Source organism: Gekko japonicus, unplaced genomic scaffold (assembly GCF_001447785.1).
Source record: "Gekko japonicus isolate JY-2015 unplaced genomic scaffold, Gekko_japonicus_V1.1 scaffold257, whole genome shotgun sequence".
Taxonomy (NCBI): Eukaryota; Metazoa; Chordata; class Lepidosauria; order Squamata; family Gekkonidae; genus Gekko; species Gekko japonicus.
Window position 1 is genome coordinate 429,546 of NW_015171509.1, and position 27,079 is coordinate 456,624.

Below are 27,079 nucleotides of genomic sequence, written 5' to 3' on the forward strand. Positions count from 1 at the left end.
GTCTTGTTTTTGCTGAAATCACTAATAAACTATGAGCTGGTCACTATACGCGTCTCGAATCCAGTATATTTTAGGGGGGGGAGGTAGAAGAACCTTTTGAATTCATATTAAACTTAAAATATTCTAAAATTAATTACAAGGCCCAGCTTAAACCTTAAAACTATTACAAATGTTTTGTGCACTCATCACTGGGGGGGTGCTCTTAGTTATGTGCTTGAGCTCTGATTGTCTTGTCGTGTGCAACCAATATGTGCCACACACATAACTTCCAGGAATACCTTAGCCTTTGAGCATGTAAGGGGAAACATCAAACTCAATTTCCCATCCTCTCCATAAAGTACTTTTGTATGACATTTTCCACCTATCCCATATAAGTAAAATGTTGTCACATATTTAAAGGAGTAGAAGCAGCAATACACAGACATACTTGCTCCTTGTAGCACTTTCCCAGTACTTGTAATTGTAAATATTATACTTGACTAAAGGAAGTCCAATTTCCCCAAAAGTGCTTTTATGGATATTTTTATACCCCACTGACCTATGAAGGGGAAAATATTGGGAAGGTGTACACATATGTATTTGGGGACAGCAAAGATGTGCAAGCATGCACATGCCTGAAGCACATAACTTCAAGCAAACACCATAAATAGTAATAATCACTAATAAACTCTAATATTCATTAAATCAGATTGGTTGGGTGCTTTGAACTATGAAAGGTCTGAAGTGGCTTAGTTCCAAGGGACAACAGGATGAGGTATTCCTTTGCTTGGGAGGTTACAGCAGGATTTGGACCAAGATCCTCTTTATTTATTTATTCATATTTCCTGCAAGCAGGCTCAGGGCAGGTAACAACATCTCATCATTAAAATAAAAACGATATTTCATTAATACAATAAATAATTAAAATATTAAAATACTTCCCCGCACAATATCACCTTTTATACTCTACATTAATTAAAGACTGTTACATTAATTAAATTTATGAACAAGCACCCAGTTTTGTCATCACAATCATTACAGATCAGAGTAGTCACTTTTCCCATAACCATACACTGAAAGGAAAAGATTTGTTTGGTTTTGCATCAGTGTCCATAATCCCATTACATAACAACATATTGTTACTTTACAGTGTTCCTAAAACTAAGGTTGAGCTGAAGCCACAAACCCGCTGCCAACTACCGCTGCCAAGACCACGGTCCCTTTCGATCAACTCGAGATCGATCGCTCATCAGGGGAGTAAACACTACAATTTAACCGACGGTTGCTGTATCTAGCCTCTTTTCTCTGCTCTTCTGTACTCAGAGCCAGCGACCTCCCCTGTACCTACCCTCGGCCCGGCTCCGCTTCCTTCCTTTGGGGATCTAGCGCTGCTGAGATGGTTGCTAAGGACGCGGCCAGGCCAGGACTCCACCGGGAGAGGGAGGGAGGGACTGGCGGCTCTTCGCTGCTTGGCGAGGGCAGTCGCCCTCCGGGGAGAGCTGGTAAAGAAGGAGATGATTGACTTGGCTTTATTCGGGTCCCCTGACGACGAGTTACCCGGTAATGTTCGTTAACAGAGGTTTAAGGAGACAATAACATAAGCGGGAGAAGAGGACGTCCATACAGCACGTCACAGTCTCGACAGATGCAGTTTAACCCCCCTCCCCCCCGCCGCCCTCGTCACATTTTGCCCAGTTTTTATCAATGGGTGAACTCTTTGGCTCAGTTTTGTTGTGCCGGTTACCTCTTGATGCCTGATGTACTTTCTAGAGTTAAAGCAGGCGCTGAAGACTAGACAACCTTGTTGAGAGAAGCCAAATTTATCAGCAGTTGTGTGCTCCTGATAAACACTGATATATGGATCTGCTCACTCTAGTAATCCGTGGCCTGTAATGTGTTACAAAAATGGTATCTACTTAAAATAATAAAGGGGGGGGGCCTTTAACAGTATGAATACACCACAGCCCTGAAAGTGCTCCATCGGATCGTCTAGAAGTGTCGAGTTGGTCTGAACCTAAATAAATCCTAGTGGAGACCGAGCAAGATCAGAACTAAGAAAAGGAAATATCGAATGGGAAGTAGGGTTGCCAACCTCCAGGTGGTGGCTGGAGATCTCCTGAGAGATCAGTTCACCTGGAGAAAACAGGCACTTTGGAAGGCTGACTCTAGGCTTAATACCCCACTCCCCGCAACCCCAACCTTATCAGGCTCCACCCCCAAAATATCCAGATATTGCCCAACCTAAGGCTGGCAACCTTAGTGGAAAGACCAGACCGCCCATGGGCTGCATCAGCTGAACTGCCCTTTGCCACAGTCATTAAAGGTACAGTAGTCCCCTCCGCCTTGTACCCGGTCCCGGTGGAAGGTGCGTCTCTCAGTGCCATCTCTATGCATTGCGTACTGAGAAATAAGACCATTTTATTCACTGGAGTTTTCTTCCTGGTCACTGCTCAGAGTCTGTTTCCTATCACTCTTTTGCTCCGCTGAGTGAACAGATCAAATTCATTGCTTGTGGCGGGTGAAGCATGTACAAATGACTTCCTTTTATGGGGCACAGGGGGAACGATCAAAGCGACCAACACCTTTCACTGAGCCACAGGGTTACCAGATGTCCTCTTTTTAGAGGACATATCATCTTTTTTGTGGGCCTGTCCTCTTTTGGGCTCTTTTAAAAAAAAACTGGTGAAAATGTCCTCTTTTGGGGTTGGATGATTAAGAATATTCCTATTCAGTAGCAATTATCACAGCTTAAATCAATCGTAGGGGCATTTAAAATTAAATTTGTCATAGTGATCACTTGTTTGAAGTAGTCAGTCGGGGAGATAGGTCCTCTTTTTTGCTTTTCAAAATATGGTAACTAAGGCACTTTCCTACAGATTGCATTGTATCGTTTGTAAGAAGTTACCCTAAATTCTGATTTACCTTTGAGTGTTATCTATGTAAACCTTGAAAACCAGTACATTATTGCTCTGTTTTACAGTTAAAACAAATAAAACATTATGGTTAAAAAAAAAAACCTAAGACACTTTTCTGCAGATGTCAAATTTGGAAAATCGGAATTAGCGCGCCACTGTAGACGATACGTGTGTAACGGGGAGCAGATTTTGACAGCGGATTCCCTAAAAAATGTTCCGAGCCCTTCTTACGACGTCACCCCTAGAGGTGTACCCGAAATGCCAGACATAAATTAGGTTAACAATCTCATGGACCTCTGCCAACCACAAAGCGTTATTATATGTGCACCTTTTCCTCCAAGGCCGAAGGGCTATGAAGCGAGCCACGCCCTTACCAACTTTTCTACCGTCGCTGAACCCGGGTAAAAATCTCCCGGGGGGGGGGGGGGAAGGCCGGGGGGGGGGGGTTGGAGAAAGAGGGAGGCGCCTGCCTCCGGCCCTCATCATGTGACTCTGCTTGGCTACGGAAGGACTTCCGGATGATGGGGATTACTTCTGGTTGGAACCCGGAAGCGGAGTCCGAGGGCGCAGCTCTGGGTCTTTCGTCTTGCTGTCAATAGTTGGGGGTTCGGGTCTCTTTGCTCGGCTCGATGCATCCGCGGCGCCCTGAAGGCTTCGACGGCCTGGGCTACCGGGGTGGCCGCGAGGAGCAGGGGGGCTTCGCGGCCAAGCCGGACCTAGGCCACTGGGTCAGCACCCCGCCTGACATCCCCGGTAGCCGCAACCTGCACTGGGGGGAGAAAACCCCGCAGTTCCCCGCCGGGACCCCACTAGGGGCTACCGGGCTCAATGAAGACCCTCATTCTGGAGGCGCCGGCGCCAGTTCTGGTACGTAAAGGGAGGAGGGAGTGCTGAGTGTTGGGTAGGCATAGCTGCCCTGTGGCAGAAGTGGACAAAAAAGGCTTTGCGGTGGGGGATTGGCTTGAGGGCACCGGATGCCCCCCCTCCCGAGCCTCAGCATTGAGCTTGCCAGCGGACCCTGTTTTAGGGGACTTTTCCTGATAACCGTAAACCATTGTAGCTAGAAAAGCTGCAATGCGTTCTCTTCTTCTTTAGAGGGGTACAGATTGTTACTTCTGGAGCTTTTTGGTCAGGGGTGTGCATTCCCTACCCCACGTAGTGTTTGTTGTTTTTGAGTATTCTCCTTTGGATATGCTCCTTCTGGTTCAGGGCACTGGTATACAAGGAACTCCTGACATGCAGTGAGCCCTGGAACGTTCCAGGTAATTCAGTGAGTCCCTTGCCTTCTTCCCCTTCGTGTTCATGTATAGGTGTAGAGTTATTAAAATAATTTGTGTTAATTGTAGAAGAAATAAACTGAGCACTTCCATGCAACTTATTTTCTATGGGGGAAGCATTATCTTTGCTCCTGAATAGCATACACTTGTTTTATTGGAAGGCAGGAAAACGTTAAACAGTCCAGAGCAATGCTCCCTCTAAGCTGTGGAGACCTGTGAGCAAAAAATCTACTTTGTGAGCTACTCTCATTAAAGTTGTGAGCAAGCAATTTGGCTACTGCATAAATTAGTTTGCTCTGGAGCCCTCCTTCCTAAACTAAGACAAAAATGTTTGAGCCGGAGGCTAAAAAACTGAGCTAGCTCACACTAACTCAGCTTAGAGGGAACACTGGTCCGGAGCACCATGTTTGAACAATCTGGACTGTAAATATGAACATCTCTGAAATAGTTCTATGTGTTTTAAAATGGACTTGTAAGTTGGGCCTGGCTGAATAACTGTTCATTTTTAGGGGGTATCATTAACAGTGTTTCAGTAGATTGATTGTTTCTGTAAGAGAAGTTACCTTACCACATCTGAATGTAAATGCTACCTTCTTGGCATACATAAAGGTCTAGCTCATTTTCTAGTGGCTGACCAGTTGCTTCCGGGGAGGGAAACAAACCAGAATATGATGGCAATAGCTGTCTTCTGCTGCTTGTTGCCAGCTTCTCATGGTAGTGCTAGTACTAATAATAATGTCATTATTACATTTATATTCCTCTCTTCCTCCATGAAGTCTGGAGCACGGTAAAAGTGGGGTTAGGTTAGACTTACTGTGTGTGATTGGCTCAAGGTCACATAGTAAATTTCAAGACCAAGGAGAAATTATTATTCAAAAATATTTGCTCTAGTTTCTTATACATATGAAGTGTGAAGCTTCATCTAACACAAGAAATCTAAGGCATATCGGCTTCTCGATTTAAAATACCCTTATGGGTATGCATTTAGTAAGCTAATGCAAAGCCAAGCATAAACTACATGTATCTGTGCTCTATGGTATAATTTATGAAACCAAGCACTTAGTAAGATTTGTTTGTATTAGTATTTGATTTTTTTTTTAATTATTGGTGTTTCTTTTAAAATAAACATTAGCATTTATGTATATATTTTTCAGAACAGTTGAATAGGTTTGCAGGCTTTGGGATTGGTCTGGCAAGGTAAGATCTCTGTTGTCTATAAAAATGTTTCATTGATAATGTTGCATTTTCTGTAATCATTACTACATGCGTGTTAAAGAAGTACATACAATTACAGACTGAAATGAAATTCCTGAAGATTGAAACAGAGGAGTAATAATGTAGAACTGCTAAAATAAAAAACATAATAGCTCTAGTTATAACCAAAACTAACATGAATATACAATAGTTCATTTGAAATACAGCCAGCCAGAAAGATACAATATAGTGAAACTGTATCACAGAAGCCAGGGAGATGGTAGGAAATGGTAGAGTGGAACAAACAAGGCAATAGGCAGTCTAGCTCTTGGGTTTCAGGGGCCATGAATTGTGAAACAAACACCAACTGCCACAAACCTGAGGTGAGGACCTTTGCCACCTCTTCGTTGCTGCAGTAGGTAATTTCTGCTCAGTCTAACAAGCAGTTGACTGACATTGTGTCAGCATGGGTGTGTGTGTGTGTGTGTGTGTGTGTGTGCAATATACCAGTACAATGAAAGAAGCATTACATTTTGTAAAAAACCTGTGAGACACATAGCACTTTCCACAGCTAAACAGTTTCTGAATAAGGGGCCAGTAGGTTCTTATTTATTTCTGTGTCACAAATTAAACCAAGTTTCTGAGATTTCATTCACTGGAGCTAAGCTCAAGCTATGTATATTTGCTAGACATGCAATATGAATAGTGGGTTTGGTGAACTGTGGTCATTTTCCCTACCTAGCACACTTGCCACTAAAACCCCTTCCCCCAGGTGTTGTTCTCCAAGTCATGCTTCAAGACCAGATGCTTGCTGAAGGAGGACACAGATTTCTATTCTACTCTAAATGCCCTGCTACCATAGCCACCTCTACAGTTGTGCAATATGACCCACAATGTGAGACATGTCTTGCCCAGTGTTCCCTCTAAGCTGAGTTAGTGTGAGCTAGCTCACAGTTTTTTAGCCTCCAGCTCACACATTTTTGTCTCAGATCAGGAAGGATGGCTCCAGAGCAAACCAATTTATGCAGTAGCCAAATTGCTCGCTCACCACAGCAACTCACGAAGTAGAATTTTTGCTCACAAGACTCCACAGCTTAGAGGGAGCATTGGTCTTGCCACCATTGCATCTGGCCTTCATAGCTCCAATATAACTGTTCCTTGTTGGCCATCTCAGGCATGCTAAACTTTTGATTTGACTTACTGATCTAGCAGTAAGGGCAAATGTTTTCCTCTGTGCTGGCTAGGATATTATTCTGCCCCAAAAGAGAAGGTGTGACCCAGGAGTGTTGCTTGATCCTGTATTGCTGCTTGATGCTCAGGTGGCAGTAATGAGGAAGAGTGTCAGTGCTTTAGTACTGTACTGTTCATATTACTGTGACACATCCCAACTCCTTAAAATGGTTTGAAAACTATTGTTAATACAGGATTTTGCAGCTTTAAAAGGAGAGCTAAAAAGCAACACTGACTTGCCTGTGTTGGCATCTCGGCTCAATTCAAGATCTTGGTCTTGTATACTCCCACCACCAAGTTCCACCCTATGATCTAAGCAAGAGGCCCTACTTGTCTGTCCTTTGCCAAAATATCTGTCTGAAGCTGAAACAATGGCTTCCTCGTTCTTGAACTTATACAGTGGAATTTAGTTCCAAGAGGATTCACCTGGCTATAGCTTGGATTTTTCTGCTAGACAGCAAAGACATTTTCATTTAAAAATGCTGATTTTAGGTAGAATTTTATGAACCTGCTGTTCTCTGCTCATGTGGCTGCTATTAGTTGGGATGCTGCCTTTACTGTTAGCCATTTTGCCTTGCTTGTTATATTTTAGGTGTCTTTAATATTTTGCGGTATTAACTGCAGTGCTTCAATAAAGAGGCAACTCATAAGTATTAGAAATCATTATGAAGATGGCATTTAACATGAAGTGGTCTCTGAGTTGTTTTAATAGTTTGTAAAGCTTAACATTTTAATTCTTACTAGTGTGCAAGTTACTGTACTAAATAACTTTAATTTTGAGATGTCTAAAGCTTATTAAAATAGTGTAGTTTAGTAAAGGAAAAGATAGATTTGTGTAAGAATTAGTGAAATGTCAATAAATTTTGAAATCATTTTTCCGAAGTTTGTTTACAGAGAATGTGTTGGCCCATCCTTGTATTGTTCTGCGTCGGCAGTGCCAGGTAAGTAATTCAAATTACTGTATCACATTTGTCTATCACTTTTAATACTGAACTTTCATTACATTTAAAATACTGTATTGGTTTGACAACTGATATTCTTTATTGTAGTTAAAAGTGGTACAGTATCTGGATAGTACTTTGATGGTAATGATTTTTAGGGAAATGATCAGGGTGTTATTGATGAACAGTGGCAGAAATGATGATGTACGATGGTACAGCTTTTTATAATCTAGTATATTCTTTTTACAGGTTAATTATCATGCCAGGAACTATCATCTCACTCCGTTTACTATTATTAACATAATGTATAGCATCAATAAAGCCCAGGTTAGTGTTTCGTATCAAACAACAGTAATTTTCCTTACATAAAATACATGCATGGTGAAAGCATACTAGTTGTTCACTGCTCTAAGCCTGTTTTCTCCAATGGTTTTATGTTTTAACCCTTCCAAGATACTGGGGATATTTCACACCCCAGAAATCATTTTAAAAAATTGGTTTACCCATCTAAAGCTTTCTACAGACACCAAGCTCCTGTTATGCTTCCTCCCCAATGAACTGCAGCACCCTGAATTCCTTCTCTTCCCTCCCCACTGCCTTTTTTTTTAAGTTTGAGGTTTATCAAAAGGGTCAATGGGCCATTCTGGCTCCCAATAGACTTGGCTTGAAAATTAAAGTCCTATGCATAATCATAATTAGGGTTCTAATGACCCCAACAAATATTGAAAAATGATTTTAGCACTGTTCCCATGTATAAATAGATGGACCAACACCTATCATCTCCATTTTATAGGAAGGTGGAGCAAACAGCAAAAACTGAAATTTCTCTCCATAACTTATATCTATAGACATTTGTTGATTTGGGGGTTTTACACCACTTTTGGAATTGGGGGGTTAAAGTGACCCCCAAGGAAACCAGTGTTTGCAACCTGAATTGTTGTGTTATATTGTCGGAGCAGGCAAAAGCCCTGTGTTTGTGCTCTGTCAAAGCTTCCCATATGTTTATAGTCACATGGAAATACTCAAATTGAACTGTATTGCAATTTTGGAAATGGGTTCATATTCCATCCCCATGCAAGACAAGTCTGGACATGTTGGCAAACATTCTTTGAACCTCACATTTTTCAGACTTGAAGGATCCATTCAGCCTCAAACTGTAGATGCCCCCTAGCCATCACCAGAGCTAGGGCCTTCTCAGTGGTGGCTCCACACTAGTGGAATGAGCTCCCGGAAGACATCAGGGCCCTGCAGGACCTCTTGCAATTCCGCAGGGCCTGTAAAATGGAGCTCTTCCACCAGGCCTTCGATTAGGAGCCACCACTGATGAACGAGCATTAAGAACACTTACGGATGATGGCCTGTACAGCATCTATACTGATCTGCATTTTACTTGTATATTGTTTTATGTGGATTTTTTATTGGATTGCATTTATGCAGTGTGTTTTATTGTTTTTAATTGTACACCACCTTGAGCCTGCCTGTGCAGGCAAGGTGGGATATAAATCGAAAATAATAAATAATAAATAAATAAATTAACCCTTTAGAGAGGACTGAACTTAAGACCTGATTCAAGTTGCATATAACTGAATATCATACATTACAGGGCCCCAAAGCTCTTTGGAAAGGAATGGGAAGCACTTTCGTTGTTCAAGGCATAACCCTTGGAGCAGAAGGGATCCTCAGTGAATTCACACCATTGCCAAGGTATTCTCAGTTCACCTTTCTTATGCTTTTGTATTTGTTAGTATTCCTTTGAAAAGGTTTCAGAAGTGTACACAAAAAGCTTCACTGTGTATGAGTACGTATCTTGCATGTGTGTAAATACTCTATGATAGCGCTCTATATATGTTACCCTTGATGTTCTGTTCACACAATTTCACTGACCACATGCTTCAGAGTGCAGTATGTGTGATCTCCATTATCATGTGAAGAGGCCGATGCGTGGATTTTCCATACAGGTACAGCATCTGTTAACATAGAGAGGAGCCCTTCTGGTTGGCTCCTGCTCTGTGTGATTTGAACACCAGTGTATTTTCTGCAGAGGGTTTCAGTCTCTGACATATTGAAAGACTGTAGGCTCAGTGATAACAATGAGTAGGTTATGTAGATGACATCTTTAGAAGTTTTATGAAATGGTAGGGAAAGAAAAAGCTTCTATGATAATACGACACTGCCATATACAGAGCTAAACTACTGGCTTCCTATATAGCAAATGTGTTCTATATCACTGCCAGCTATTGATTTTATACACTTTTGGTTAGGTCACCTAGACCTCTTTGTTAGATGCATATTGGGTCCTGACATCTTCCAACACACTCTGTGAATAGCTTTATACTGCATGTTTGCATCCACTAGTACGTGGATCAAAAGTGATCTTACTTTTTTTTTGCACTATGTCATGTCACTTTCTTCAAAAACTAGTCACTATGGCAAAGCAATATATTGTAAAAGAAACTGTACAGGCAGCATGTCAATTATTGTAGAGGTAACAAAAACCAAAGATACTGAAATCAGATGCAAGATTTTTTTGGACTAAAAAGAAGAGTTTGCAGACCAGATTGGAGTATGTTTTGTGGCGTTCTTGCCCTTGCTTCCCCTATTTTCCAGTATTCTTTTGAGTCTTCCTCTATGATCATTATTATCTGTTAGTAAATTGGCAGGCCTTTATGACAAAAGCAGCACAAGAAGGTATCCACAGACTTCTTAACAAGTTAGGAGCCTCCGCATGCAGATAAATATGGTATAAATCCCGCCTCCCAATGTTATGATGACAGAAGGGAAAGAATGTTGATAGCAGCTGAGCATCTTTTAAAGGAAAAAAGGGGAGGGAAAACTAGCTTACTCAAACCCCTGAGACTTTAGACTGTCTTGGAGGTTTCCCAAAGTGTCCCTCTCCCCAGGTAATCCTTTGAAGCAGGGGTCCCCGATTTCTTGAGCCTATGGGCAGTTCTGGGCTTCTGACACTGGGTGATGGGGGCAACCATAAAATGCCCTCTGTTGGAGGTGGAGCCACACACAAAGAGGAAACCCAAGTGTAGCAGATAAAGAAGAATAATTAAAAATATACTGGAGAAAAAGGAGTGTGAAAAAATAAAACCAGTTGCTGCTGAAACAATGTTATTTTAATCTGCACAGCCCATCAGATCTCCAGTGGCCAATCAGAAGCCCCACCTGGTCCCACCCACTTTCTAAGAACACTTGGCAGGCACTACGAAAGGTGTCAGCGGACACCAGGTTGTGGAGCCCTGCTTTGAAGTTTACCAGCATTTATCCTTGAACGTTACGTAGTTATGCAGATGGACTACTGTGCTGATCACAAGATCAGTAAAATCTCCAGAGGAAGATTTCAGCATACCTGGCAAAAAACCCAGACAGGCAAGCAAATACCCATTCTTCCTCATTGTCACCATAGGATACAGACAGTAGATTGTGCAAGCACAAACTGACACTTTCTGTGGTGGCCATTAAGCTGAGGCTTCCTTACCTACAGCCTGGATGGGGGGAATCAAGATCCCCACTCATCTCTCAAACTGAGCGAAGAGTTAGAATCTCTACAGCCTTGGAAAGTTTTGCCAAGCAGTGAGATGTTAGGTCTGGGGTCAGGGTTCAGTGATAAAGCATTCAAGGTTCAATTCCTTGCTTCTCAAGTTAAAAGGATCAGGTTTAGGTGATGTCAAATATGTCTGTGACTTTCTGGACTGCTTCTGCCATTCAGTGTAAGCAGTACTGACCTTAATAGGCCAGCAGTCTGACTCAGTATAAGGCAGCTTCATGTGTGTCTTCATGTTCCCCAAACCTCCATGTCACTGAAAGAGACATTGTTCTTTGCTTCCTTGATTGTCAGGAGAAGGGAGAGGAAAGCTGTCTGCCTCGGATGGCTTTGCAGGGGCTTTTAAAATCCTATTGGGGCTCTGAGGCATCTTTATCTTTTCATTTATTTATTTATAAATTCAATTTATAGCCCGCCCTCCCCACAAACGCGGGCTCAGGGCGGCTCACAAATAGGCATAAGCCAACACATAAAACCATATAAAATAATTACTACAGTATTACAATATAATAAGTGCTCTAGATGTTCCAGAATGATCTTCCATAAAGATGACGTCTCAACTGGTCTCAAAGACCCAATCAATGCTGTCAGTTCCACGTGACACTGTCGATCTCTCTTCCCAGAGCCAGATGCGCATGATGGTAACATAGTGATGGTACAATAGTGGCGGCTCCTACTCAAACACCTTGTGGAAGAGCTCCATCTTGCAGGCCCTGCGGAACTGTGCAAGGTCCCGCAGGGCCCGGATCTTCTCCGGGAGCTCGTTCCACCAGGTAGGAGCCGCCACCGAAAAAGCTCTGGCCCTGGTAGCAGCCAGCCTGGCCTCCTTGGGGCCTGGCATCGTCAGAAGATGTTGCGTCCCCGGCCGTAGTGCTCGCAGGGAAACATATAGGAAAAGGTGGTCTCTTAGGTATGTTGGACCCAGGCTATATAGGGCTTTAAAGGTAAGAACCAGCACTTTGAAGCGAATCCGGTATGCTATCGGTAGCCAGTGCAGTGCTTTCAGCACAGGCCGGATGTGGTCCCGACTAGGAAGACCCATCAACAGCCTGGCCGCAGCATTCTACACCAGCTGCAGCTTCCAGATTTGCGACAAAGGCAGCCCCATGTAGAGAGCGTTGCAGTAGTCTAACCTCGAGGTGACTGTCGCATGGATCACTGTGGCCAAGTCGCCACGGTCGAGGAAGGGAACCAACTGCCACGCCAGCTGAGGGTATTTAATGAAGGGTATTTAATGAAGGGAAAGGAAAAAGGACACCTTTTTCATTTTTACCTTCAGGAAACCATCTTTATTCTCTACAGTGCTGTGATAAAAGGTTCAGTTCCAGTGCTGACTTCTGAGTCTAAGCTCTTTATAAACAGCAGGGAGGGATTAAATTCCTCACCCTACATTATTAAAGTAAGTATGGAGTAGCCAGCCCTTCCACCTGAGTGGTTTATCTTTGCAGTGCAGGGAAACATGCCGATTCCTGGCAGGAGGGCTTCCTTTATAATTTCACCTTTGAGACCTTCTGTCCACCCTTTGCCCATGGAGAAATATAGCACTCCCAAAACTCCTATTGTGGTCTAAAAGCAGGTCTACTCCCTGTTGCAGCCCCCCCCCCAATGTCACTATCACTGGCCCAGCAAGTAGTGTTTGATTCACAAAGGTAAGTCTTGTACATAACTAACCCATGCACAAACAGTGGTTTTTCCCTTTCCCAAAGAAAGCAGATTATCCCCCACCCAGCATCTGAGACATCTGCAAATACAACAGGAGCTGGGAAGGAGGAGCACAGTCCCAGTACCCTTTTTCTTCGGGATCATCACTTGCTAGGAGGAAGGCCTCACAATCATATGAATCTGCTGTATACCAAGTCGGACAGTTGTTCCATCTTCTTGTCTGTTTTCAGAACAGCTCTTCGAAAGATTTTGGAAAAAATCTACTATGCTTTAACTGAAATGTTCTACCAATTCAGCCCCCCCCCCCCGAGTTAGCAGAAGGGGAGAGGCAGTCTCATTAGCAAACCCTTCTTTTAAAGGGTATTTATCACTGATACCTATTGAAGCTAAATGACATTGTAATCTCAGTTTTAATCAGCTATCTACCTTGTGAACCATAACTGGCTGTGTGCAGAGGGAGTACCTATTGATGCACCTCCAAGTTTGATTTCTGTACTGCTGAAATTAACAACTGTTACGTCCCAGTGCTTCAGAGTGAAAACTTGGACCTTAAACAGCCAGTGTCTGTAGCCACTGTCTCTGACTATTAAGTTGAGACATTTTAGCCATTAAGTAGATCTCTAGTGATTACTAGATGTACTATTCAGGATTGCTAAAATATTTTGCCTGTTCTATTTTGAAAATATTCATTGACTTGGCAATGATACTTTGAGATCAGATGGTGGTAAGGGATGCATTTTCAGGTGGCAGCTAATCAAATAACTCCCCATTTTTAAACTAAGATTGTTATACTGAATCTGAATTAGTTGCTTGGTTCAGAAGGTGCTTACTCAGTATTCTACCACTTTACTGACTTCCAGTTTCAGAGAGAATAAGTCAGCAGGTGATGGGCACATTGACCAGTCAGAAGGGGGTTGTGACGGACTGTACTTTGAAAGCTCATAAGTGCTATAAACATGTGATGGACAGTGAAGGGTTAATGTTCCCAGAGCCAGAGACCCTTTGAGTGCCAGGTTGCTTAAACAGATTTCATTGGATAGTGTCAGTTGTACAGAAACAGTTGGGAACTGACTGTTTAGCACTGAGGACTGGGAAGGTTGGTGAGAAAGAGGAGGAAGCTATATAGAAACCTCACACTATTTCTCCCGAAAAACTCCACTCCCTACAGTTGGATAATACCAGAAGGACTTATCTTCAACTTTAAAGAGAAAAAAGAAAAGATTGACTTTGTCACAAAACCAAAAGCACTTTTGGAACAGCACCAAAGTTCAGCGGAAGAAAAAGGAAAAGCAGAGGACAATAACATTGTAGAAGATAACAGCGAACATGGATCCAGAAGCAGTAGTAGCTCATCGTTTAGTTCTTCAGAAGGAACTCTGGATTCTGAATCAGAATTAGGAGTAGCAGCTCCTAAACCTGTTAAAATTAAGCTGCCCTTTGATAAAAAACAAACGTAGAGGAAAGAAAACCGAAAAATAGTTTAACTCTGAATATATTGGGGTTTTTTATTAATATTTGAAGAAGAAGAAGAAGAAGAAGAGATTGGATTTATATCCCGCCCTTCACTACCCAAAGATGTCTCAGAGCGGCTTACAAACTCCTTTCCCTTCCCCTCCCCACAACCTGTGAGGTAGGTGGAGCTGAGAGAGCTCTGACAGAAACTGCTCTTTTTCAAGAACAGCTCTTATCAGAACTACGGCTTGCCCAAGGTCATCCAGCCAGGTGCAAGTGGAGGAGTGGGGAATCAAACCTGTTTCTCCAAGATTAGAGTCCATGCCCTTAACCACTACACCAATACTAAGATGCACTCACTATGGCTAATTATGCTTGTATTTGTTTGAATTTACAATATTAATAGCTAATCTCCATTTTAAAAACTAAATAATAGGGAATACCGAGAAATTGACGTATAGATTGTTATATGATCCTTGCTTACTCTGTATTTTAGTTTAGAATATCCCTTACCTTTATCCTTTGTAGTGTGTAGAGTTTAAAAGCAATAAAAAATGTTAAAAAACCCACCACCAAATACTAACCAGGGCCAGCCCTGCTTAGCCTTCGAGACCTGATGATATTGGGCTAGCCTGGGCTGTCCAGGTCAGGGCAAGAAACAAAATACCATTACTGAATTTTACTGAAACCATATTTCCTTCTTGTCCTCACTCCCTAATATCTCCTGGTTCTGAGGAATTTACAAGCCCATTTTGAAGCTGCACCATTTTATTAATACTCAACAACAGTGTGGACCAATAAAAATGCTACTATGGGTTTCAGCTTGGTCTTTTATCAAAGTACATTAAATTTTCTGAGCCAAAAGTTCTGAAGTGGTAGTCCATTAAAATGCTTCTTGCAAACAAAACAAGAAGGCTCATCATCTCTGTTCTCTTTTGTGCCTGGGGATATTACGTGCATGTAAATGCATTCCACAGTACTGAAGCAAAGTGTGTATAGGGGGAGGGAAATGTCCCTACTTTTCGACTGTAACTGCTCTACTGGAGTTTGTGTAAATTCCTGTTATAAGGTACAAAGCAGTGTCTTTTGTACTATTCTGGACTTTATTTTAGTGAAACTTGATAAGCAATTGCTGCTTTGATTTTCAGAGAGCTTTCATATAAATGGAGTCTTCGACAAATAGGAGGACATCTTTTGCTGAAAGGGTAGGTAAAGCTGGTGCACTCCTTTTATCCTACTTTCTGAAAATAGGTACCAAAAAACAACTGTTCATTATCTCTAACAGACAAAATTAAAGATTAAACACTTAAGAGATCTATAGCATAACATCTACACATTCGGCAAGCTTTTGTCTAATCCCCTTTCTTTTGTGCATAGAAATCTGTCATTGCTCCAGGTATTTAAGGGTTACATTTAAGCTATTGCATTTGTGTTAGAGCATTTGGCTTCTAGAACTGGGGCCTTTATAGCTGAATTCACAGTTCTGTATGACTTGTATTAATTAATTAATAGAACTGAATTTACTAAAATGTACATAAGCAGTGATTGTTTTAAAAAAAGAGCAGCCCATTTTGACATGTTTGGTAACACAGATTGAAAAGTAGTATTAAATTGAAAAGTAGTATTATAAGTATTTGTAAATAGTAAGGTATAATCTTGGGTGCTAATATAAATAACATTACTATCAGGAGTATTTTAGAAGTGGAATGCTAAGGAAACACAATCCTCACACTAATCCATACAATTTAGATGTAAACCAATTTAATTCAAAACAGGCTAAATTAGCTTAAATCAAAATATCTCTGCTTAATTGGCTCCTTGACTGCACTGTTTGATAACACAGTAAGTGGCCGATGTCATTGTCACAATCTGAACTGTACTTTCTTATTCCTTTAGAATGACTTGTGTGATAGCAATGCCTTTTTATTCTGCAAGTCTGATTGAAACGGTGCAGGTAAGTTTAATAATGCTTCTGTGTGCCATCGTGTCACTATTCAGGTTGAAAGTGTCCTAGCGTACAAAGTTGCAGCTTTGTATACTGTGTGGAATACATTGCCCCAGTTTGAAAGAGGAGGGTTGCTGCCATTTCCAAATTATTTAGGTAAACAGCATAATCATGAGTCTTATTACTGACCATTTTTACAAAAAAATTCTTATCTTAGCAATGAATGCCAGGTTGTATCATGAATCTAGAAAACTGATTTCACTAATATATTTAACTGGCTGTGCTTGGGACTTAAACATGAAGTTAGTCTATTTCAGGAAGGCTAAAAAAGAGTAACACAAGTTGTGTTTCACGGTGCAGCTGGTATTGTATTTTCCTGAAAGGAAAATAACCCTAAATGTAAGATGACCCTCATATAAATAATAATAATACACAAAAAGTTTATTACTATACATATCTGTAACTTTTATTTGAATTTAAGATGACCCCCTCTGTTTCTTAATGGCACTCCTAGGGGAAAAACCTAGTCTTTTATTTCAGGTAAATCTGCTGTATTTCAGTTTAAGCAATTGCAAACCACTTGGGGGCGCACATGACCCTTTAAAGTACTAACAAGATCAAAAGACACAATGCTAAGTAAAATCAGTGCCATGTTAAGGTTAAACAAACTGTTTTATGGCAGCATCCATAGTGAGTACTACTGTGCCCTGCATGACTTCATGCTTTTGAAATGTTCTGTGAGTTTTTCTGCTACATATATGAAAAATCATCCCATTTTAGTTTTGAACTTCATGGTTTCTTTTGGATCTTTCTCACATGAGGAGTGAAAAGATAAGGGGATAAAATGAAATATGCTGCCTACTTAGCAATATGGCATGGCTGCTGATATGAGAGTGTTTAAATAACCCATAGGAGGTTTTGTCGGAGAAGGCGGTGTATGTGATTTTCCATGCATATATACGTCAAAGTCTGCAATTTATATCTAATAGCCAGCCACAGATTTCTCTCCCCCTCCCTGTCCCTGTGCAGATGAAAAGTCCACAAAGCAGGGCAACAAAGGGATAGTTTATACATTTGCAGAAAAGTCCATAACATTTAGTAACTACAATGGGGAGGGGTTAAAAACTGTAAAAATGATGTCTCCGTATGAGCAGACCCCAAACTGCACTCAACAATAGGAGACAAAGGAGGGCCTCCAAAACTCATGTGTGTGGGGGGGTATCCCATCCCTCCCCATGGTTGAGTTGTCATGTCCAAGCCTCACCTTGGAGCCCAGTCGTGGTGGCAGTGGTATCTAAGAGCCACTCTGAAGCTGGAGCAGCTTCCAGCATCTGCTGCCGCCATGGCACCACTGCCATAACCAAGCCTGGGGCAGCTTCTGATGTACACTGTGGCAGCCAGGCCTGGCGTGGCTCCCAGCATCTACTCCAGCTGGAGTCAGTGAGGATGCTGACCTCCACCATCGGGCTGGGCTGAGGTGGCTTTTTCTGGGATCAGCAGGGCCTTGGGCTGTGCGACCCCCTTGGGCCACCACGGCTGAACCCAGAGCCACCACAGCTGCAGCTGGAGGCAAGTGTGTTCTCTGTGCATGCACAGAGAATGCTGTTTTACTTTGCAGGGGATTTAAACCCCCCTGTGTATTTTTTTTTTAAATCAGATTTTTCTGCAAACCTGGGGAGTGCCCCGAGTGTGCAGGAAAATCTCTTTCGCCTCCATGGTGCCCCGATCCATGGATTTAGATATCCACAGATGGTGGCCACGGGTGGCTAATAGTGTATAGATAAGAAGGGGGAGAAGCAGGAAGGAAAGGAGAAGTCATGGAGGTAGCAAGGGGCTTGTGAGGGAGAACAGGCTGCTGTGACAAACGGAGTCAAGTCTGTCCCTGTTTTCCCATCTGCCAATCCCCTTTGTACCCTGGTGGTCTGGTAGAGAAAGCCAGCATCAGCCAATCAAGGCCTTTGGAACAATTGTGATGGGGGAATGGGCAGAGGGAAAAAAGCTGTTTAGAAGTCCATTAGGTTAGGGCTTTATTTCTGCCTTCGTGGGAAGATGACTGTTTAGTGTGATAGCCTGGCGTGGCCCACACTGGTTTAAGGTTCTTGTACGTAGTGTTTCTGGTATATTTGAAGACTAAGGTCTGCATTTAAAAGGCTCCAAAAAGTTAAGAAACCTGTGGGAAAACTTAACAGCTCTTACAGTCAGAAGCAGTCTGACAATTACTATCATTCTCTCCATTCATAAATACGTTTTGTTACAGATACCTGTACACATTTCATTTTCTGCATAAGTGACATTTATCTAAAATTGATCTTAAAACATCCATAGTTTACTTTCCCTTCCCACAGTAATAAAACTGGTTTTTGTTTTAAAAATCTGTTTTCCTTCATGGTTAATCCAGGGCAAACAACATTAACCAGGGGTGTTACCAAGGAAAGGAACTAATGGAACTAATGTATGCCTCCAAAGTTCCATCATTGTTTTCCTCAGGGGATGGCTAGTTGTAAATAGCACCAAGTACTGACAGGCCAGTAGATAAATATTTTTGGCCTCTTTTGCAGCCGTGTTTGGTGTAGCAGGGAAGTGTGGTATGGGTGGTAGTCCTCAATTAATCCCAAACCAGTACACCCTAACTTCAAGAGGACAGTGGCACTGCACTGAGTGGAGGATTTTCCCACCAAAAATATATATTGGTGCCTTCTCACACCACCCCAGTCTTCCACAGCTGCCAGGGGTGGAGGTGTGAGGAAGCATGAACCATGAGGAGTGGTGGGGAAAACTGGGAGCTGAAGACAGCAGGCACGGGGAAACATAACTGAGCAAGTGAACAAGCAGGACAGGTAGATCAAGCAGCAGAAAGATAAGTGGGGAGAGACAGAGTGGGGTGTGTGTGAAAACTGGAGATACAGCAAAAGGATGGAAGTGAGGACTTGCAAGGTAGGACATTTCTCTTCCCTGCAGGTCCTTTTATTGTATGTATAACAGCCACAGATAGTGATGGGAAATGAAATGAGTTCGGCAGTTTTTATGGGACTATTAGATGGCCAATGTGGTTTAGGGGCTACAGTGTTGGCCTAAAATGTAGCAGCCTAGAGGTGACAGACTGATTTATCTACAATCTGTCCACCAGTTAGCCTAAGTTCCCCGCTTCCATTATTTTTTAAAAGTCTCTAGCCCTCTTCATTGTAGAGATACATCTTTACAACAAGGGGAGCTAGAGGCTGATCTTCTTAAAGTGAAAAATGGGAGCTCAGAGGAACTAGTATCTAAATGGTTGTTGCATAATAACAATAAGTAAATACCCTTTTTTAATCTTCCAAAAAGCCCTCCAGGGGGATGGTGGCCACAGGGGGGTGATGCATGGAAAGTACCAGAAAACTGCTGCATAGATTATCTGTTGCCACTGTAAATGCCTCTGCATTCACAATGGCAATGAAAGCTACACGGAGAATTATCGCTGTGTGGAGGCAGCTAGGATTGTTGTGTGAGGATAAAAGAAGGAAGGTCCATGTAAGCTGCTCTGAGCTCTCAGGAAGAAGGGCGAAGTAAGGATATACTAGACACATGAATGTGAAAATTGTTTTCTAAAATGGTTACTTGTAACCAATGTTCCCTCTAAGCTGTGGAGTCTTGTGAGCAAAAATTCTATTTTGTGAGCTACTGGCATTAAAGTTGGGAGCAAGCGATTTGGTTACTGCATAGATTAGACTGCTCTGGAGCCATCCTCCCCGAGCTAAGACAAAAATGTGTGAGCAGGAGGCTAAAGAACTGTGAGCTAGCTCACACTAACTCAGCTTAGCGAGAACACTGCTTGTAACTGCTCTACAGGCTTGATTGGTTTTGTTAGGATTTGGTTATATAAGTACATATAATGTTCACTATAGATAATCAAACTAAATTTGTTTAAATATCTCATGGTTATCACACCAATGTGTATGAATGCCTACTGATTGTAAATATTCTTTCTTGCAGAGTGAAATAATTCGGGATAATCCTGGAATTTTAGATTGCCTAAAAGAGGGCATAGGCCGAGCAATGGGTTTTGGAGTGCCCCATAGCAAACGGCTGCTCCCTCTTCTGGCACTGACCTTTCCTACTGTTCTGCATGGAATTATGCATTACATCATTAGTTCCATTGTCCAGAAAATAGTCCTTGTGCTTCTGAAAAAGGAAAATTCTTCTAGCCTCACAACAGAGGGCACCAGTTCTGTACAAAACATGCTGGATGCTTATTTTCCAGAACTTATTGCTAGCTTTGCTGCTAGCCTTTGTGCTGATGTCATGCTGTACCCATTGGAGACAGTCTTACACCGCCTTCACATTCAAGGGACCCGCACCATCATTGACAATACAGACCTTGGGTATGAAGTTCTCCCCATCAATACCCAGTATGAAGGAATGAGAGACTGCATCAATACAATAAAGTGTGAAGAAGGCATATTGGGATTTTACAAAGGGTTTGGGGCTGTGGTTGTACAGTATACATTACATGTAGCTTTGTTACAACTCACTAAAATTATTTATTCCACACTGCTTCAGAATGTTTCTTAAGGGCTAATAGATAATGCCCCTTGAAAATTCACATTGAACCGATAAGCAAATGAAATCTGAGAGATTAGAATTCACAGTGATAGTTTTGTAAATAGAGACACAAGTTCTCCTATGTCCTTTACACAGTACCTAATCAGAGGAAAATGAAAGATGGCTTTTGAAATGTTGAAATATCTGATGAGAAAATATTTTAAAATCTCTATTGTGTAGAAGGTATGATTTGTAGATGGTTACTGATATAGCTTCAAACAATCGTACCAGCAGTTTTGTCAGCATAAATTCCATTTGAAATGAATGGTACCTATACAAAAGTACAGCTGTACGTCCCCCAAAATGCCTTTTCTGAGGCAGTTGCACAATTGATTACTATTTAGTTTCTGCCTGTGGCTTCAAATGAGAATTACTTTGACTGTATGTGGATGCTTTCAAAAACTGGGTAGAATGAATTTTGTCAATGCTTACCCGTGTGTTGTTTGTTTTTTCATGTAGCTGCTGTCCAAAAGGATTAAAGTCCCAGTATTTTTTTTAACATTGTTATAGTCAAGAACATCAATATTGGATTTCTATTGGTATAGCAGCATGATAATGATTTCACATTTTTCTGAAGAACACCATGTGAAGTCAAAAAGCAGCTAAATTGCTGTGTCACTTTTTCTAAAGGAAAATGTCAGTGATTAAACTTAATAAGAAAAAAGGGATAAGAATCTTAGGTACAGATGCTCCCCAAGTTTAGCGTTAGGAGGGGAACATTAACAGAAATGCAAGGCTTAAGCAAAATGGCATAAAGAGTAAAAATTGAGCAAAAATTGAGCAATTGGTCCCTTAGAATATGTGGTGGGAAGTACTGTTGAAATCTAATGGACTTGCTTTCATGTAAATGTGTCCTAAAATAGCTGCATTCTCACAAGAAATACTGTATGGTCTGTGTATACAGTCATAGGCCTTTCATTAGAGTTTATTTCCAAATTTCACTGAATTATAAAAGGACTCACTAGCCTCTCATGTGGTCGATTTTTTAAACTACCAATGCTGAAGTTCCTCTGAAAGACCCGTGACTGAATTTGGTGACATTTCACTTACTAGCACAGCCTTGATTTGTGGTTTTAGTCATTAATATCCTTTCTTTATTTTTCTAGAGCAGGTGGGCTATAGAGCAGAGCTCTGCTGCCTGTTTTAATGTAAAACACTGGACTTTATTCGCTGTCTAAAAACCAAGGATTAGGCTTTGTAAGTACTAATTCTGATCACTAAATGTCCTGTTTTGCTTCTGTGTCAATGCTTGATATAATGGAGGTGTTTAGAAAGATGTGTTTACAATACACTAGCATGCTAAAACAACCTTTGGGAAGCTCCTGGCTTTCTTATAAATGAACATGTATTATATAAGAGACTTGGTGTATCTGTGTGAATCCAGTAAATTAATGTGCAAATTCAGACTTCATGTACAGAAGCTTTTGTTTACAAATGGCTGTAAACAAAGTCATTGACCAGTTTTGTCACAAATCAAACGTGTGCCCGAGTTGCATTAAAGAACAATTGCTTTGCTTATACTTTGTGTGAATGTTATAAACACTTAGATGTTGGAACTGAGAATACAAGAGCCAAAACTTACGTGGAAGTAAACTCAAAGGTGCCACTTAATTTCAGTTTTACTTTGCTACAGCAGACTAATGTGTGCAAGTATTAGCCAGCTAAATAAAACAGAGGACGTGATGAGACCTGTTCCATCAAACCTCTACAGAGTTGAAAACTGATACAAGGGACTTTTTGGCATACCATGCAAGTGGTTGTGCTCATGACGTGCTGATCACCTGGAAGCCATTGCATACTTTTGCAAATTAATATTTTATTGACTTTATTTGTAGCTTGCCCTTTTCACTGACTCAGGAATGCTGTGTGTATTGCAGGTAGCCAAGGTACATTCCATAAGATGAAAATAGTGTGTGCAACATGGTCTAAAAATGCGATATGGCACATTTGTCTGTCGCTGATTTAAGTACACAGAACAGGCAGGTTCCTACTAACTTTGAAATGCAAAGGAATGCTGAGTAGTCTACCAGGATGTAAACTACTGCTGAGCCTATGACAGAAAACAGAATTTGGAGTTAGACTGATCAATTAATTCTCAGTTCTGGACAAGTTCTTCTGAGATACCAGCCCTGTTGACTGGTGTGCTTCAAGAATTTCCTTTTGTTACTTAGCATTTAAGAGTGCCAATTTGCTATAGAACAAATAATGCAATAAAACAAAAAGATATAATGCTCAAAGAGCTAGGATTTCATGTAGCTTCAACTTAAGTTATCTATCTCTGTCTAGTACTGCTCATACGGCTATCACCTTAAGCAGAAATTCAACTTAAATTAGAAGTAACCATGAAGATTTGACATACTAAATTTTAATACACTGTCGCCTCGTGGTAGCATGAACTAAACTATTGTTAGTTCCTTAGACAAAAGCAGATCTTTAGATGATACCACAAAAGGTAATGCTGGGAAAGAGTGAAGGTCAAAGAAGACGGGGACGGCAAAGAATGAGATGGTTAGATAGTGTCATAGATGCAACGAACATGAAATTGAGCAAACTTCCGAGGATGGCGGAAGACAAGAGGGCCTGGCGAGATCTGGTCCATGGGGTCGCAAAGAGTCGGACTCGACTGTGCGACTCAACAACAACAAAAGGTAATATCCAGAATTGTTCCAAAAGCACACAATTAGTGTCTTTGTTAGCATCAGGTTTTAGCCTCTTAATGTAATCTTAGTTCTGCCCTGGTGTTGATGGATAAGCAACAAACAGTTGAGAAAGAAGTATAACCACTGGGTTATTTCATAGAAACTAAGATGTAGAAAAATACATCCTGTGTTGTGCTGGATCTGTGTTTTAATTGTGAGTTTGGTCATTCATTCAAATACTGTACTATCCAGGGTTTCCATGTTCTGCTTACTTAAGCCTGAGTAACAATTGATCTCAGGCCTGAATATTAGGAGATGATGTTTAGCTTTGTAGAATAAGCAGTCATTTCCAGCACTAGACAATAGTTGCCCATCCATTCCTTGTGAAATACAAAGTTATGTTCTGTAATTAAGATGGATCTCTGGCAGGTAAGTTGTCCTTGCGGGGTAGGTTGTGTGTGTGTGTGTGTGTAGTGTCTTCAAGTCGCTTCCGACTTATGGAGACCCAATGAATTAATGTTCTCCAAAATATCCTATTGTTAACAGCCATTCTCAAGTCTTGCAAACTGAAAGCCAAGACTTGTTGGGGCTTCTTTTCCTGCTGCCTTCAACTTTTCCTAGCATTATCATTTCTAGAAGAAGAAGAGATTGGATTTATACCCCGCCCTTCACTTGGAGTCTCAGAGCGGCTTACAAACCCCTTTCCCTTCCCCTCCCCACAACAGACACCCTGTGAGGTAGGTGGGGCTGAGAGAACTCTTGACAGAAAGTGCTCTTTTTCAAGAACAGCTGTGCCAGTTATGGCTTGCCCAAGGTCATCCAGCCAGGTGTAAGTGGAGGAGTGGGGAATCAAACCCGGTTCTCCCAGATTAGAGTCCAGGCACTTAACCACTACACCAGTGCAGGCTGTGATGGTAAATTGCCGCTCTCTGCAGCTTCAGAGGGGCCGGCTGTGGGTTCGGCTGGAGCTGGCAATGGCCCTTCCTCAGCACCCATGACACCTTGCCCCTTGGGACAGTCCTTGTTTTCCTGCACTTTTTGGCCTTGGGGCAGCTGGGAACTGTAGACCAGCAGATGTGGAACCCCAATTCAACCCAGCGAGTGATACCCCTGCAAATCCCTCTCTGGAACTACAGCTCAATTAAACCTTATGGGGGAACATTTTAAACAACCAACCACAGACAGCAGCCATCTTACAAACACAGGTAACTGCCATTTCGTTACACCTGCCAACAGCCACTGAGGGAAGAGTTAGTTCCACACAGGAGGCAAGCAGGAGAAGTGTCTTCGTCAAGAGAGAAAGCCATTTGCCAGTAATTCTGATGGCACAGTGGCTGAAGGGGGAGTCGGCAGGGAAGAGGAGCAGACCCAGCACTTGGCTAATGGCACATGAGTACTCTTGAGTGGCGGCTGATGGGCCAATGAATGAGGGAGGGCATGGAACGTTGCCACTCAAAAACAGAATTATTATATAGGAGAGATGCCATTTTGAGAATATGGAATAAATACAAGCCTAGGTTGTGTCCAAAAACACCTCTATGGATGTTAACACAAGAAGCCTTTTTTAGAGAGGAAATGGTAGCTAAACAAAAGTGGTTAACATATTGGAATATATTAGATTTCCCACAAGGGGATTGTGAAATTAAAGCAAGAGAGGATTGAATAACACAAGGATATAGTTGTCAGTGGTTTTTCTGTGCACAATTACTAGAAAGGTTTAAAGTTGATAAAAAGGTTCTATGGCTTTGATCAACCTATGACTGTATTCAAAACAATTATGTATGAATGATGAACATGTTATTGCTGAAATGTATAAACTTTTGCTGAAATTGGAGACAGAAGAAGAACAGGTGAATGAATTTATGATAAAATGGTCAAAAACCTTTGGACATAATATACTAATTGAGCAATGGGAAAATTTGTGGTCAAAGGGGCTTAAAACAAATGAAGCCAGAAGCTGTTTTGCTTGGACTAATGGATAAACGATTAGAAAATACTCATGGAACTGTATATGACAATGCCAGTAAGACTGTTATATGCTCAAAAATGGAAAACTTCAACATTACCTACAATAGAGGAATAGTTAGTGAAGATGATGGAGCTTGCAGAGATGGCCAAACTTACTTCTTCGATAAAGGAAAAGACATTGGATGATTTCCCACAAGCACTGCTCCGCTCTCACTCTTCTCTTTGGCCCGATGGTACGTATCAATTTCACACAAGCTGCTGTGTGACCGCATTTTGCCCCACAGCTTCGTGTGATTTTCCCCGCGTCTACTCAATCCTGTTTTTTGAGGATTGAGTAGACGCGGGAAAATCTCACGAAGCTGCAGGGCAAAATGCAGTTGCGCAGCAGCTTGTGTGAAATTGACACGTACCATGGGGCAAAAGGCAGGAGTGAGCGAGGAGCAGCGCTTGTGGGAAATCACCCATTATCTAAATCTATGGCTATTTGGAAACCCCTTATAGACTTCTTGCATGAGATGGAAAAAAATGAACTGATGATTTGTAGTTTTGAAGATGAAGAGGAAAAAATAATAAACTTACAGGGAAAGGAGATGTACTTCTTGTGATTTCAGAGTAACATGTAAATGTGTATTTTTCTGTCACATAGAAAATTGGAAATTATTATTTCCTGCTTTTTCACAATTGTTATAGCTTGGTTTCTTTGTTTTTTCTTTTTTCTCTTTTTCTGTTTAAAAACCAATAAAATCCATTTTTAAAAAGATCTGGGGTTGTGGGACCAGGAGACTGATCCATAATCTGATTTCAATAAGAGTATGAACTGAAGGAAAAGCAATAGTTTGATTTTGGTATATTAGATTAGGCAGATGGTTTAATGTTTAGTAGATTGCCTCCCCTTTTTGCACAGGCCAAACCAAAGCAAGCTGAATGAATAAACATCCCTCTTTTATCTGTGCCTGTGAATGAGGCAGCTGCCCTGACAGGTTAATAGCCTTGGAAGTAGTTAAGCAGAAATTTAGAAACGGGAGTATGAGCCATTTGTGCATCTTTAGATCTCAGCTCTACCTCTGGTAAGGAATTTATGGCTTTACAGCCCAGCCTCAATGAAGAAAGATGGTGTTGTGTAGTGGGTTCGATGCATTGAAGAATCAGGAAGCAGCATGATTATCAGCACATAGTTTACTGGTACACAACAGAACGGAAAGTACTGGCCAGATGGCCAACTATATACAGTCCCCATGGACCACCCACAGGTCCCATTGGTGGGTTTAAACTTCCCGCCAAGGTTCCTGTTGGTGACCGCTTGAGGTTTCAGGATCCTAGTCCCTATTGTCTCTTGAGAGCCAAGCTCTGGTAATGTCGCTGTTGCCTAGTGGCAGTCAGTGGACATAACAGATGGGCTCTACATCCTTTGGTGAGATATACGTATATGTTGTGATAACAGGCTCCAAAGAGTCTGACTGGGGCACAGGATTATTGAGTGATTCACACCTCTTATCTAGGATGCTTCCTTTGCCTATATATGAAAAGCCCTTGATAATTGCCAGAGAAGACCTTTGTGTTTCTTGTCATATAAACAATTGGAATTGAATGTAATATAACCCCAAATTGAGGCTCACCGACTCATATGGTGCCCCTCTACCTGTAACCAATGAGGTCTACCATATATCATAAACTGCACCTATGTCATCTTGGGTATATAATCCTCTACCCATCTGGCTGGTGGGCAGAGAACAGCTTGGTTTGCAGGTA

At 41.6% G+C, this 27,079-nt stretch overlaps 1 protein-coding gene across 2 annotated transcripts; it reads left to right on the forward strand.

Moving 5' to 3' along the window:
- Positions 1–3,424: 3,424 nt before the first annotated feature.
- SLC25A46 (solute carrier family 25 member 46) lies at positions 3,425–22,207 on the forward strand. 2 transcript variants are annotated; one of them, XM_015419332.1, is made up of 8 exons: positions 3,425–3,761; positions 5,326–5,368; positions 7,479–7,536; positions 7,786–7,863; positions 9,140–9,240; positions 15,349–15,405; positions 16,097–16,154; positions 20,115–22,207. In XM_015419332.1, exons 1-8 carry the CDS (start codon positions 3,524–3,526, stop codon positions 20,691–20,693), a joined length of 1,212 nt encoding a protein of 403 aa, XP_015274818.1. In that variant the 5' UTR covers positions 3,425–3,523; the 3' UTR covers positions 20,694–22,207. The 2 variants fall into 2 exon arrangements, with proteins under 2 accessions (XP_015274818.1, XP_015274820.1); XM_015419334.1 differs by having other exon boundaries at positions 3,631–3,761; positions 5,331–5,368.
- The last annotated feature ends 4,872 nt before the right edge of the window (positions 22,208–27,079 follow it).